Source organism: Protopterus annectens, chromosome 1.part0 (genome assembly GCF_019279795.1).
Source record: "Protopterus annectens isolate FY-2018-M chromosome 1.part0, PAN1.0, whole genome shotgun sequence".
Taxonomy (NCBI): Eukaryota; Metazoa; Chordata; order Ceratodontiformes; family Protopteridae; genus Protopterus; species Protopterus annectens.
The window spans coordinates 808,328,277-808,344,689 of NC_056725.1; the positions used below are offsets into that span (position 1 = coordinate 808,328,277).

General features: G+C 37.4%; 1 protein-coding gene across 2 annotated transcripts in view; it reads right to left on the reverse strand.

Annotated features, from left to right (window-relative positions):
* The window catches only part of LOC122794650 (galectin-2-like), a 368,840-nt gene that overhangs the window by 306,266 nt on the left and 46,161 nt on the right, over window positions 1-16,413 (reverse strand). The window contains exon 1 of one of the 2 annotated variants that reach the window (XM_044063266.1): window positions 7,978-8,106. The exons of the other annotated variant lie outside the window; for it this stretch is intronic. Within the exon in view, the coding sequence (XP_043919201.1) occupies window positions 7,978-7,983 (6 nt within the window). The 5' untranslated portion in view covers window positions 7,984-8,106. Of the gene's footprint in view, window positions 1-7,977; window positions 8,107-16,413 lie in introns of those variants that run through there. 2 annotated transcript variants of the gene reach the window in all.

The following is a 16,413-nucleotide window of genomic DNA, read 5'->3' on the forward strand; positions in this document are numbered from 1 at the left end:
CTTTGTACTGTGGCATCATTCTAGGTGAGGGTAAGATGCTGCTCAAGGTCAGGGTCATACCAGCCTGGGCTACATGATCAGAGAGCTCCTCTATGTCTCTTTTCATGTAGTCTAGGGAGGTACATCTCAGGTCATTCACACCAGCATGTACAATGACTGAGTCATATTTGTATTTGCTTTGGAGTGACCTGAGTGCTTGCATTATGTGACGGATCCTAGCACCCGACAGGCAGCTCACCATGACCTTCTCTTTATTCAGCCTGGTGAGCCGGACGTCAGTGTGTCTGACAATAGAGTCACCTATTACAAGAGTATCAGGTGTGTTATTCAGCCTTAAGGGCCGTGGCTGCTTGGCACACTGACTTTGTGGGCTATGTGTTGTGCGTGTTTTGTTTTGAGGTAGCGTTTACTTGGATGTCTGCTTTGGAGGTCTCTGTTGCTTAGGTAGATTTTTATTTAGAGCCTCCGAGTATGTTTTTGTGTATTTATGTGTTTGGTTCGCTGATGTGGTGGGACTATGTGATACTGGAATTGTGTTGTGTGAGGTTACCTTCTCCTCCTGACTGGTTACACCAGTTTTGAGATGAGAGAGCTCAGTCTCCAGTTTGGCTAAATAGTTGCATCTCTCACATATATTTGAACCTGTTTGGAGGAGGAGAGGGTTGTCCGTGTACATGAGACAGTTGTAACATTGCCTCAACATTCCCAGATTCACCAGCTGGACTGGAGAGGAAACCATTGACTGACCTTTGGACATGCTAGAGTAATATAGGGAAACTGAATTTAAGACAGACCAATAGAGGACAGGGTAATCGTATAAGAGTAAGTAGTGCTTATGGTTTAATAGTGCTAACTTGTAGGATTAATTAATTGGACCAGTAAAGGGCCTTAGAATGAGAATATGGTGTTTAAATTGAGAGATAGAGCAGTTCTAAGGGAAAAAGTGAAGAGCAGACTTTGTGGAGCCAGGAATAGTTTAAACCCAATTAGGCGCTGCCCACTGTTGCGCTATGCACAAAACCGTGCAAAACCGCGCAAAAGAGGGTTTTAAGAGAGGAAGATGAAGGAGTTTGGAAATGACCCAAAATGGCCAATAAAACTACAGTTTCAAGTCAGTAACTACTCCCACAGGGGCAGGCAGGCTGCTCAATGTTTTTCACTGCCACTGATCAACAGAGAGACTTCCCTTTAGCCCAAGCAAAAAATGGCCTCCAAGAAACTTACAAACAGTTCAAGAACAGCAAGCCTGTAACTGAACTTTTTTTAAATCTCAGAAAAGTGGGAAAAAGCAAGATTTTTTTTTGTTTTTTTTTCAGAGATAGCAGAGGTTCACAAGTATCAACAAGTTATAACAGTGCAGTAAATGACCCCACACAAGAGTGCTAGGCCAAAGACAGATAAAATGCAAGTTTTGAGAAAAAAACACGATTTTAAAAATAAGTGCAAACAGGAAATTCAGTAAACAGCTCTAGGTTGTGCTCTAAATACAGTTACTAATGCAGAAATCAAGTTTAACAAGCCAGAAAATGCTCAAAATATGCAGAAAAACTTAGCAAATAAACAGAGGAAAAATACTTAAAATCTCAAAAGTGGCTCCTTTCTTCTCTCAGCATTTTCTCCTCTTGGTGGGTGCTTCACCAACAGCCAACAAGCCTGAAAAGATGCCAAAACCACGAGGCAACCAGGTTTTAAGAGAGGAAGATGAAGGAGTTTGGAATTGACCCAAAATGGCCAATAAAACTACAGTTTCAAGTCAGTAACCACTCCCACAGGGGCAGGCAGGCTGCTCAATGTTTTTCACTGCCACTGATCAACAGAGAGACTTCCCTTTAGCCCAAGCAAAAAATGGCCTCAAAGAAACTTACAAACAGTTGAAGAACAGCAAGCCTGTAACTGAACTTTTTTAAATCTCAGAAAAGTACAATCTCTACATATGAAGTACTGTACTATACTTATAGTATCTGTTATTTTGCCGATTTGTTAAGTGTGTAAGTAGCTTGACTAGCCAGTTTCATTGGGATTGCCTGCTCCCAAATTATGACAATTAATCTTCACAGGAGATAAGAATGGATGCTGTAGTATTTGTTTGTTTATATATCACATCACCACTATATTATCTGTTACACTCTGCACAATCCCTGGTTGGAGATTGGATTTCAAAGCTTTTAGTGCTACATAAACAAGCATCATTTACTTCACTTTGATGTGTTATTTCCTCTGAGCTGGGACTCACAAGCCTTGTACTTTGATTAATTGCTGGTCTGGGACTGGAAGTAAAATATGGGTGTGCTAAACACTACAGCAATACTTTCAACATATTGGGAGTCAGTGTAAGAAAAGAGTTTAAAGGCTGATATGCTAATTCCATGAGTTCCTGAGGTAGGTGTTTATTTTGTTTATTTCTATTTTTAAACTGGATTAGTACTTTTGGTCAGAATCCATTTACAAAGGGGCTCTAGCAAGAAGAGTTGAATGATGCAGTAGCAATATAAGAAAGAGAGAAGAAACATTACAACACAGTTCTGCATAAATATACATAATACACAAAAACACAAGTAAAAGACATTGACAATGTATTTTTCCATATTTAGTAAAATGATCCCAGATTACCACAGATCATACATGCTGGACAGTTTCAGGGGGTCTGATGGATAGTGGGATCTGTTTCAGGAAGGAGCAAAGAATACGTTTGGAGCTGTATTCCCCATACCTGTCACTGGTCAATTATTGTTTAATGAGTTACTTAAGACCTCTGCAAATTATATACAGCTTTTAGAGAGAGTTAAGTGAATACATCAGTTGTTGCATAGGTGCTTGAAATTAACCATGGGCAGATGTAGTATTCCCTGGTAAAGGGACATTCCATTCCCCATTGTAACTGCAGTGAACACCTGAAAATGAAGATCGGCAGCAACTTTGACCAGTCTACTGTAGGCACTAGTTATCTTGTCACACCCATGCTTTTTATGACTACCTATAAAAACAGCATACTATAGTACAGAAGATTAGGAAGTAGTGAAGAACTGATAAAGGTGCTACTTGAGTGCCATTATGTATGATTTCATTTAGTACAGACTACTGAGTTTACAGATTGTTTCATTTACTATACATTAGATGTGTTTTTTTAAGGAAAGACCATAGAAAAACCTAGGTGTTTTCAGGAATTACCAATGTCAGTTTTACCGGATCTCCCCTTGACTTCTAAATTTCTACCACATAATGCCTGTTGATTTTAGTCTTCCAAACACTGGCACCTTAATCTTCTTTTCAGTACGTATAAGTTAGCTATTGGAATCCCCTTGATTAATGTTATTAAAACTAATTGCAAATTCCTGAATATTTTTGTTTGCTTCAGCACAATAGATATAGTAAGTATGGAGATATCAGAGCATTGAATAAGCTGTATGTTGGTACATTTTTTAGTATAAACTAAAAACAAAAGAAGGTCAGAAATAAAACTTTGTGCAATACTGATGTAAACTCAGAAACTATTGAGCAGTGCATTGATCCAGGCAGTAACCTGTCTTCTCTCTATGACAGGTAACTTTTCAACCAACAAAGGAAAAAACTGCAGCGAACTGCGTACGATAAAACAAAATGAACAAAGAAATGAACAGCAGAAATGTTTGTTAATTTAATAAGTATAAAAGAACAACAAAGCTTTTGGGTTTCCCCTTCCTCAGTGTACACACATTCAGAGATCAGCAGAAATTCCATGAGTCTCTTGATCTGAATGTGCAGTGAAATCAGATTTATGTTTTGCATTGGAAGCCTGGGAACCACAATATGGAGTTGAAAATTTTCAGCTTGGGGTGTCATTTTACCAACTGTTACTCCATTAATCAACCACTGTGTTGTTCACAATTCTCAAAGACACTGATTTCCAATGTCTTCAGAAAAATGCCAGAAAATCCTGAATTTGGACTCTACTGAGTATTGGTAAAATGTGACATAATTCATGGAGATAATCATTTTAGCAGACATAGAGCTTTCATTAACCATACATTTTTATTTTTTCTTATTTTTACTACTTAACCATACTGTTAGTTTGATTTAATGAGTATTCTGCACTTAGAATCCATATTAATTTTGCATGCATTAATATATTTGGACTAAAATGTGACAACAAACTCATGGCATAGACTGGAAATTACACTTATGAGTGATGAATAAAGTTCCAAGATTTCATCTCATAAAAATGGAATTTCATTTTGTAAGAACCTTAAATCAGCATCCTCAAGAATTATAGACAGTACAGGTCTCTGCTAAACAAAATCAGATAACAGGTGGAGGCCTTCAGAAAACATGCGACAATCACAAGTATGCTCGTAGGTAATTTTCTCTTGAGATATAAGTTCAGCACAGAAACGAGAAAATATCAGTTTAAATCTGAAGAGAAATTAAAGCAAAAAAGTATCTGTTCAATAGTGCTGATATCAAGGCATTGGAAATGAATAATGAACTCACAAAGCAAAGCAGACTGATTTGTTTATTTGAGGCAGAAGAGGCATAAGAAAAGAAGAGAGCACATAAAGCACCCCCTTTTATAACAAGACTTTCTCTTATTGGCCTTGGCAAGTGACTACATTGAAGTGCCCACTAGAAACTATTGCTCTTTTCCTTCAAGATGCACAAACTGGCATCAGCTGCTCACTCTCACCCTTCCCCACACAGATCTTCCAGAATTCAAGCTAATGTTTGAACTAATGGCATCTGAGTAATTGCCAGGGCTTTTTCCCCTGTCCCACAGAGCTAGCTGAAGTTTACCCAGATTTTATTTTATTAAGTTACATTTGTTGTCAATTTTTGACAGTACAACCTGCTGCCTATTTTCTTTTCTTTTCTTTTTTTCTTTCAGCCAGAAATTTCAGGAATTTGGTGATTTTTTTTTTCAATATTAAAAAGGTATACTGAACTAAACTTAGGAGGGAAGGACTACATCCTTGAAGCTGGTGTACAATTCTAATAATCCCAGATATACCCCTGTACCGTGTTACATTCTAATAGACTGACTTCAAGTCTCGATCTCTCAAAACACAGACTGACAGACACAAATACACACGCACACACACACACACACACACACACACACACACACACACACACACACACACACACACAGTCTCATACACTTACTGATTAATCTGTTTAGATATGCAAATACAGTTTGTCTGCTCCGATAAATCCAACCTTAGTTTAAAACCTATAAATGTAGCCTTTGTTAAAATAATCATAGTCCTCAAAGTCAATGACAACGCTAACTTTTTTGATTGAGTTCTTATTGCCAGTACTTGTACTGTTACCTAGAACTGCTCTGTCCTCCTATTATATGCTCTGCTAGGACTTGGTTGTTTCACGTGATTATTACCTGACCGTGGCCCAGTGCTTAAGGCAAACACAAGATACAGTGGTATGCAGTAGCAGAGCACCTAGCTACCCCAATCCCTGTTGCAGCTGTATCTTCTCCTATTTAGTCTGCTGTTTAGCAAACTCTTTATGTTAAATTATCTGTAATGTTGACCTGCGTTTACACAATGACAAAGCCACTGTCTAAGACTAGTAGTAGGGGTTGAAGAGCACCTCATTAATTTACCCTTGACCTGGTAAACACCTTTACTTTCACAATGCTTCAGTTCTGCTTTGTGTAGCAGGACTAAAACTACAGTGATGCTATCATTATCTCTTGTACCAGTTTGGTACATTATTATCTTACTACAATTGCTGTTCTCAGATCAATGCAGTCATTAAAAGCTGATATTTCACATGAACAGATCTCTGCACTTATATGCTTTTGTCACCCTGTGAAGTACATGTATACCTGCCGTGACATACCACCCTATTCCCAGAATCACCAGTTTTAGAATCTCTAGTTGTATAGACTTTTGTCATTGCTTCATCTTTGTCGTACTCTATCACTGTAGTAACATTTTTACTTATTTGCACTGACTAGAGTCTAGCCATCTGCAAGTTATCCCAGCTGTGTATTTATTTATTTATTTATTTATATGTGTGTGCGCATAGGTATGTTTATTGATGCATATTTAGTTATGTTGATTCATATCAATACACTTAGCACAATAACAGACTTAATAGTGAATAACAAAAACAAAAGTTAAACAAGGACTTTAGTGACTCATACCCAAAGGACAAAGAATCTGCCTTAAAAAGTCAATCCTTCCTCACTGCAGTTAGTCCATTAGTTTGTGGATCTGTTTCTTAGCTCAGATCTTCATTATCATAGATTGGCATATAAGTGTCACTGCACTAGCAGCCCTGTCTCAGTCTGCTTGGTTCTTGCTTAGCAGTGTCTTTAAAATCTAATGCGACTGAATGCAAATTGCACACAGACGAAACAAAACAGCATCTAAAATTACTTGTGGTAATCAATAAACAATTTAATGATTAGAGATATGAACTTTCTGTAGCATTTAGTGACAAATCATGCACTCATTTATTTTATTCAACATGTTCTTTTTAGTTTCCAATGTGCAAGCAATTCCTTCTAGAAAGATCAGAACGAACATGAAATAATACCCCTAGAAGCAAACAAACTAATCAGTGCAGAAAAGACATAACGTTTCATGCAGCCACTACATGTATATTTCCAATGTGCTCTTTTGAATGAATAAAAATATGAAAAATGCAAGCTATGTAAAAAGGTTTTCAACTCTCATGTTCATCAAAATAATCAAAAAAAAGTCTGTATGAACAAATCTTTGTGACTTTTCTGCAATTCAGTTTGTACTCACTGTTTTGTTTGCTTCTAGAGTTATTATTCAGTCTATTTTCCATCTAACATATTTCACAGTTTAACTTAGGGCATCCACTGTGGTGCAGTGTTTAGTATTGTTGCCTCATAGCAAGAGGTTCTCTGGTTTGATTCTCAGCTGGAGTGCCACCTGTGCATAGTCTGTATGTCCTCCCTGTGGTTATGTGGGTTTCTTCTAGGTGCTCCAGTTTCCTCCCCCCACTCCAAAGACATGCAGTAGGTGGATTGGACACTCTAAACTGGCATAGGTGCTAGTGAGTGGTACATATGAGCTGCTGCTGCAGGTCTATCCACCCAGCAGTGTAAACCTTGGCTTGAGATGATTGTCACTGCTGAAGTGACACCCTGACTCCATGTCTAAAAAGGGGTTGAGGATGGATCTTTCACAGTTTAGTACAAAGAATAACTGTCTCTCCTTGTTGTACTATTTCAGCATCCATTTTACAAGATGTTAACTTTTTTCCCTACATTTTTAAGGCTGCTTCCAGCTAACAGTCTCAGAAGGTGGTTTATTAACAATACAATATTAGATAGTTTTAAAAATGAAACTTCCTTGACAAAAAATATTAATAATGAAATATTTTATGCCAGTTTCAATGTAGTAGGTGGCAAACTATCAGACAATTTCACCAAACTATATAAAAAAATTCAAAAATTCACATCTGTTACAGCAGTTAATAAGTTCCAGGTCCTATTCTCACAACTTTACTTAGTCAACGTAACTGAAAAAAACACAGGACTCACTTTCCTTTAAGAACTCAGTTTATACACCAGATCTAAACTTTCATTAAATTTTGAGTTAACATTTTTTTCTTCTAGAAACATTCTCAGGGATCAGTACCACTATAACATTTCATACGTTTTTCTGCTTCACTAGACAATCTGAGGCTTTTCAGCAGCAGTCACACATGAACTCAAACCATATCATGATCTACATAACTCAGCAGCAGTGAAAGAAAACAGATTTGGGATTTAGTCCAGTAAAATTGATTACAGTTTGCTAAAGCCCATATTTTCAACAAGCATTTTATATCACTTTGATATATAACAAATTGAAAATGGCACTTTAAGGATGCTTAAGGTTGTTTCATTGTTAGAAATGAACAATGTACTGACCTTCATCTTCCTGTTTTTCATTTCCCCATAATTTTAATAATCTAATCTGAAATAAACAATATAACACCCCAACAGTCCCAAAGTATACTTACTGACATGATGTCTATAGAAGATGATGAAATGAGTCCTTGTGTACCAGTAAAAGACCCAGTAAAAGAATCAGAAACAAGACTCCTAGTAAGTCCTTTAAAATGGTTCTGCCAGGCAGCACTTAACCGAATAAATGATTAACAATTTCCCATATGTAATAAGGTCATGACACTGAAGCCACTTACATCACTCCATCATTTTTCGATGTGTCAGTATCTTGAGAATAATTTACTATTTTTTTTTATTTCTACATTTCTTCATTTATCCTTAATACCGATTATTTGAAAATTATGTAGCATATAAAACTTGGATAACTCTATTTTTATATATTTAACATGAGCAAGTCTGTTGCATCATTTTACAAAGGCTAGTTCTGCAATTTCCTTTATACTAAATGCTTAAACTGTTGAACTTTAGACTAAAGCCACATTTTACTCATCAGACGTTTATACACTGTTTCAGATTCTACTTAGTTTGATATGGAGAATAAATCAAATGTATAAGAGCATTAAAACTACATTCTTAAAATGAAGAAAAAATAGTAGAAAACTCCCAACCCTTATACATACGTACACTGTCAGATTTATAACTAAACTTTTAAATTGTTAGCCTGCATTGCATATTTTTATTGTTAACAGGTTCCAGCAATGTTAGTTTTCAAGTTACCTTTCTGCTTATTGTTTTGTCCATAATATTATGCTTGCATATCTGTGTTAGAGTTGTAGACATAATTATTAGAATGATAGTTCACTAAAGTGAGTTACTTATACTTTATTTTCTACACCTCTGTCTTTAATCATGCATTTCTATATGCAGAGGGCAATGTTGTTTAGTTGTTTATACTGTAACTTCCACTTACTACTAGATGTGGCTGAACAATGGTTCTATGATGAGCCCACCTACCTGGTTAACAAACATCAATACAGATAATTACTGTCAGCAAGTATTTCATATATAAGGTTTTTAACAGTATATACATATAAAGAACATAGACCATTTAGTGACTATATAGCTCTTCCATGCACAATATTCTTTTAAGCCATCACTGCTTTCTTTATGTATCCTCAGTTGTATGTAATTTTGAACTAATGTACCAGTACCAGATAAATTATTCCCCATCTTTGCATCTTTTGAAACAAAACAGTTTAATAATGACTCAACTCAAGTGAAATTAATATCACTTGCTTAAATGTGGTAACAGCCTGTGCAAACAACGTGAGACTGAAACGCTGCATTTTTTTTTCTTAACTTTCTTGCGCTTAAGTTTCCTCACTATTTGAGGAGGGGGAGAAACAGTCAAATGATGATATTCAAATCATTAATTCATTACAAAATAGGAACAGAAAATAAGTAAACAATAATGCCTGACAAGGTGGTTGGCATAGGAAAATATAATACCACCAGGAGGGGCTAGACTTCTAACCCCTAAAAGGTCCATTGCTCCCTATAATTGCCATCCTGGAGGGCATTTCTGAACTTAGCAATTGACCTCTGAGTTTTTTTAAATATGTTTTGTTTGCTTAGATTTTTTAGAAAAAAGTAGTAATTTCCTTATTTAGTTATAATCGATTATTTTACATATTGTTCTTTTTGAAATGGCTAGAAAACATTCAGTGAATATGTGTACTGATCTACAAGACTGTGTCTGTTTGTCTGTCAGACCATTTGTCATGTGTATGTGTGTGTTTGTGTGTGTGTGTGTGCATCTCTGTCTGAGTTAGTGTGTGTGTGTTGTGCCTGTGTGTGGCAGAGTGTGTGCATAAGCCAGTGCTCCTATGTGTCTATGTGCCTTTGTCTGTGAGTCTGTGTGTAACTTATGTTGTGTGTATGTGTGTGTGTGTGTGTGTGTGTGTGTGTGTGTGTGTGTGTGTGTGTGCGTGTGTGTGTGTGTGTGTGTGTGTGTGTGGCTATGTGTATGCATGTTTATATATTTATACCTTGTAAAAATAATCTTGACTGAAAGTATAACTTTCTATTTCTCATTTTATCAAACAAAACAAACATACATTTTAGAACACAATACTAATTTGTGGCAATAAGTAGCATTCTGAAATAGCTGAACTGCAGTTCTACAAGTTGAATAGTGAAATTAGGGAAGAGGTTCTGACTGTAGCTGTGACAATTTGCATTGTACTTTTTAGCCAAGGAGAAGTAACTCATGTATACTCACATACACACACAAATGCACTTAATTTATTCCTTGCTTGACAACAATGACACTTAACTGCTGTTTCTTTTTTTTTTTGTACTTTTTTATTTATTTTTTTACTTTGGACTGCAGTCAACATAGCAGTAAAACTGCAGCAATTGAAAGAGTTAAACGTGATTTGAAATTATTTGATTTGATAGCTAAATAGGTGCCAGATTGTACTCTTTCAAACATTTACATAAACTGTCCCTGGGATTCAGAAACACATTCATTGTGATCTCACAGAGCCAGGCATTGTTTATCTTCTAGGTGCGACTCAGTTCTAAGCTCATTAACGATTAATAAAGTGAAAAAATCCATATGGAAATGGCTAATTAAGCATCCCCCTGACAGCTGCAGCAGGGCCTGCAGTAAGGGAACATTTCTCCCAGTGGCTGCTGTGTACTGCTATGAGGAAATGTTGGGAACATGGCATGTGTACATGTGCCAATGTTGCTCAGCACATTCAAGCCCACACATGAGCAGCAAAAAGATAAAGGAAACTCTAAGCCTTAAAGACCTCACTGCACATTAAATCTATTTTTGACCAGATTAAATAGTGAAAATGGAAGTTTAGGATCTAATGTAAAAGGTGAAAGCAAGCAGGGGGAAGCACATAAGGGAGACATTTAAGATGTGAATCTGAAGGGGGGAAGGAAGGGTAATGATTTTTTTTTTGTGGGACAGGTACCCATTTTCTATATACCAGAAGAAAAGGTGGGTAAGGCAGTAAGGGAAGGTAAAGGAATGGTAACAGAGTGAGGGTAGGTAGCAAGAGCAAATGCACAAACGTATACCATAGACAAGACTGACAGGAGGTGCTGACAAACTGTGGGAGGGGAAACACATTGGATTAGGAGACATCACAAAAACAAAGGGAAGACAATGGTGATGGAGAGGATTCGACAACAAATAAGGGAGAGAAAAACCAGGATGGGGTATAGATATGACCCCCAGTACTACCTTGCCCACGTCAGATGTAAAGGGAGTCTACACATTACATAGTGCTTCTTTACCTCTGAGCCCTGGATCTGATAGAGATGCCAGTGGTGGACAGGGAGATGACTCTGCAAGTCATAAGAGGAGTCTTTTTAGGTGGCCTAATATGGGCTTCAGTGTCCTGGTCCACCTCTGCAAGCTGCCTGAAGGTGACATGTTGCTCACCTTTGGCAAAATCATCACTGTGATCAACAGTCCTCCCACCAGGGGCAGGAATAGGGGACTAATTAGCCTACCCTGAGGATGGTAGTGTAGAGGCAGCCCTAACAGACTCAGCTGCAGGTGTCCCTGGTGGTAGTTGACTGTAGAAGATGGTGGTCTGTGGCAAAGCCATAGACACTACTGTAGCAGCTGCTGTATAGAAATGTAAAATAAATGGAGAAAAACAACAAAACAAATAAAAAATGTATTAAAAAATGATAGTAACAAAGAGGTAGCTGGAGATATACAGACATAAAATGAAATGCAGTAGTATTATCACATAATTAGCATATTATGGTAGTTCAAGTAGAACAACAATATTATTATTATTATTATTATTATTATTATTATTATTATTATTATTATGAGAAACCATAACTGAGATTCAATGGGGGCTACTACACAGAAAGAGATATAAGGTGAACTCTGCTACCCATGGATACTGAGCATGTTTTATGAACAGCTGTATACTAAATGCAATACCTGTGATTTTCCTGTTTATTTGTGAGCTCTAATTGGGACAGACTACACTAATGTCACTACATGAGAATATCCTGCCATGCCTTGCTCCATTCACTATATGAGATACCCTGGAAACTCAGCAGTGAATAGCAACTGAGTACTGATCCTCATTATCCTATTCATCGCTATCATCATCATCATCAACTCCCTTTTCCCCATTTTCTACATGGGGTCAGGATATCACGAGAACTGTCACCATCTCTCTTTTGATTCAGTGTCACTCTCCTACCTTCTTTGACAGTCATGGATGACTGCCACAGGTCTTCTCTTACATAATTCATCTGTCTCTTTGCTGGATGCCCTCTTTTCCTCTTGCCTTCTACCTGTCTGTCCCAGATTTTCTGAGAAAGATTGTCTTCTGTTTTTCTGCACATGCCTGAACCACTGTAATCTGTTCTCTTTGACTTTTCCTGCAATTAAAGCTACTTGGCCTTCTGCTCTGATGACCTTATTTCTTTGACTGTCCCACAGTGTGCATCATTCCATCCATCTTAGGTACTTCATCTCCATCATCTCTAACTTCCTCAACTGTTCTGCCTTTACTTTCCAGGTTTCTGCACCATACAGTAGTACTGGTCACACCACTGTTTTGTACATCATACTTTTCAGCTTCTTTGGCATTTTTTTGTCAAACACTATGCCTGAAATTCTGTGCTGGATGGCTGAAGCCCCACTGATTGTCTTCCTCATTCAGATGTCCCCTCTCCTTAACCACCCCTTCCAGATATTTGCAGCTGTTAATCTTTTTCACTGTTTTCCATTCTATCTCAGTTTTCAGCTCTTTCTGATTTCCTCCATTTGCTGCTATGACAACTGTCTTAACTGTTCTCCATTTCTTCCCATGTGCCTTCAGTTTTGCATTCCATTTCCTTATTATTTCCTGAAGTTCTTGTTCAGAGTCTGCTTGTAATGCCACATCATCTGCATACGTCAGCTTAGTTGATCTGTCCTCTCCAACCTGTTTGCTAATGTAGTCCATCACCAGTATGGAGAGCAGTGGGCTCAGAGCTGAACCCTGATGAGCACCAGTTCTCAATGGGAACCCCTCTGTGAATCCGAAAACTGTCCGTACTTGTGTCATTGAGTCCTTGTACATAAACTGTGCTAATTCCACCAATGTTTCAAGGACTTCAAACTATTGCAGAATTGCCCAACTCAGCTTTCTCAGGACCTTGTCACATGCTTTTTCTAAGAATGCCTAGTCCTCCTCTTTAGCTTATTCTCATCTATTCTACTGCAAACATCAGGTCAGGTGTGCTGCATACTGATCTGAATCTCACCTGCTCATCACCCAGCTTACTCTCCACTGCTTTGTGTATTCATTTAACAGTCACCCTGTACAGAACGTTCATGTAGTGTGACAGTAATTTGAACAGACTTTAACAGATGACAAACTATCAACAATGACAAGACTGGGTGCTGACTTCTCTAAACATGGGCTAAACTCTTGGCTAGGCTTATAAGGGCCTCAGGGTCAATAGCCTAGTAACTTCCTATGATCCTATGAAGAAGATGCCAACATTTTCTCCACATATCTGAAAAGTCATACAGAAGGAAGAAAGATAACCAGACAATCCAATAGTAGGAGGAGCAACAGGTCTCATAAAAAATAATCTACAATTGTATTTAGATATGTTACCAATACATGTAACTTCATATGAATTACAGAAGGAGTCATTACTGGGCACATTCTGGGAGCTGTGAAGAGCACTTTTGGCTGACATCAAAGACTGAAATAATGCTAATTTCATGAACATTAGTCATACTTTGACTTAGGAATGGGGTCCATTCCTGTTATGGTATTAGAAACCCAAAAGACTTGGAGAAATTAAAAAAGGAGGGATAACCGTACCTCTCTTTATAAGACAAAAGTACTCATCCCTGTACTTGGAAAGGGAAGGCAACCTTCTCTGGTACTATAGGCAATTTTCTGCTACTTCCTGGGCTGTGGAAAAAAAAGGAGATACTGTACAGTCCACACCTGTAAGATAGCAAAAAAAAAATCTTTGCAACATATCTACAATACAAGCCAGGTGCCTTCACCCAGATCTCCGCTAACCTTCAGAGAAGAAGGTCTGGATGATACCTCTGCAGGTCACTGTAGTATAGTTAGCACTGCTGTCCAGTCTGGGGAATATCTGTAGCATCAGTAACAGCCTTGGCAAGGCATTGCCCGGAATCCACCTTATACTGGAGATCCTTAGAGGAGTCTCTAATCAAATGGTCCTCTGGTCTCTCATCTTTCTTTTTCTTATCTCCAAACTTGCACTCAGCTCTACAAACCACCCCTTTTCTGAAAAAGTAAAATAATTTCAGAGATCCACACTGACATAAATGCATTTACTGAAAGATTTCACAATCAGAAGCTGGTCAGAGGTAAAAATGATTAGTCAGAGCTGAAGCTAAGTCTTAACTTTTTACTTGTGGAGGAAAAAATTTGTGCCTGAGGCTTAATATTCAAAGCTGTCAAAATTATAGTATTTAACCAGCTAAGAAAATACATGCTTCACAACATGTGTGAGTCACATCACAGTAGTATGCAGGCAAGAGACAGAGAGAAGGAGGTAAGTTGTATTCACTAAGGATGTCATCACACAGAAAAAGAGGGAAAAAAACAATAATTCATGCAGTTCATAACATAATAATAATCATCCAAAGAAGAAATGCTAGCTTATACAATACAGAAATATCCATGGAGCACAGAGGTACAAATCTGTTTCAGTTCAAAGATGGTAAGTACTTAATATGTGTAGATATTATTCAAAGTGCTCTGAAGTGATTATGTTGACAAGTATTACATTTGCCAGTGTAGTGAGTGCATTAAAGTTTATATTAATGCACATCAATGCATTAGTATTAGACAATATCACACAATATATAAGCCAAGAATTTGAAATCTTTGGGCAAGATTTGCATAACTCTGAGTCCATTTTATCTGCAGTTGAATGAGTAGGTAGAAACATTTAGACAGTGAAGAATCTATTGAAAAAAGAGTTTCAGATGCAGCCAAAATAGCTGTCATTTTGTATTCTTGGACTATAGGAATATTCCATTTCAGAGATACAATCTGTAGTCAGCCTAACTACTGATTGGAATAAGGCTGACGAGTATGCTACCCACTTTAACATCTTTGGGAAAGCAAAGAATCAAAGTAGAATCAAACAAATGCTACAAAGGAATCTACAGAGACAAACAGTTTGTAGTTTTTGTAGCACTTTGATTACAATCAGAAATTTAGTGAAAAAGATAAACTTGCTCAGGAAGTCCTTAAAGCAAGACCTGATCTTAACAGCACTTAGAAGTGCTTAACAAAAGGTTGTTGAGAGCACCCAAAGACTGTTAAGATTTTTTTCTCATGTTAGCCTAATGCTGGACAGTGCTAACCAGCAAAGAACAGTGGCAAAGGATAAACAGCTTTCAAAAGTTGATCAAAACTTGAGCTCGTGTATGCTCTAGAGGTAGATCCAGTAACTGCAGTAACTCTCTCATTTAAAAGAATGGCTTTGTTTATATGAGTTCCAAACAGGATTTCCTGTGGCTTTTACTTTTATTCATATTTTGTCAGATGGTTTTCTTGTTTTCACATTTACATCGGGGAAGGGTAATATTTAACAAACCAGAGTCAACATAAAGAGGGACATTTCACATAGTTCAGAATCTCCACAAAGCATTAACTTTGCAAATCTGCACACATTGGTGAAGAAAGGAATAGGTTCCTTTTTATATTAAAATACATTTCTACAGTAGCAAATTAAATTATATAACATTTTACACATTTTTTTCACATATTACAATTTATCAAAAAGGCAAGCATAATACAGCTTCCTTTACTTTTGTCTATTAAATAGTAATTTACATTTTTGAAACTGCTACAGCTTTAATACAGCATTGTTCATTTCTCATGTATTGTCATTTGATGGAACAGTAACATTTTTAGTAGTTTCTCATAAAAAAGGCCTTAAATGATTATAGATGACAACCTTAAATCTGACCTACAAAATGGCATATAAAAGACTCACCATAAAATAGGAATGCTCTACAGGCATAAAACTTCCATAGCAACACCACCAAAACCACTCTTGTCACTGCCTACCTTCTCCCATGTCTCTTATATGGTGCACCCATCCTAACCTACCTTCAAATTACAGTTAAAAATAAGTTGGGGGCATGTTATAATAAGGTTGCAAAATTTGTCACCAACAAATATTGCCACACCAACCTTACCATTTAGATTGCATACAGTTTATCTCCATCCATCCAGCCAGTTATACAGCCAGGGATAACCCCTTTTCCCATTTTGAACATGGGGATGGAGTGTCACTTCAACAGTGACAATCATCTAGAGACAAGGATCATACCACGGAGTGGCACACCCTACTGTGGCTATTCTTCCATACCACACACTGTCATACACTCACACCTATTGCATATTAATTGGTGGTATTCAATCCACCTACTGCATGTCTTTGGAATGTGGGGAGAAACTGGAACACCCAGGGGAAACCCATGCAAACAGAGGGAAGACATG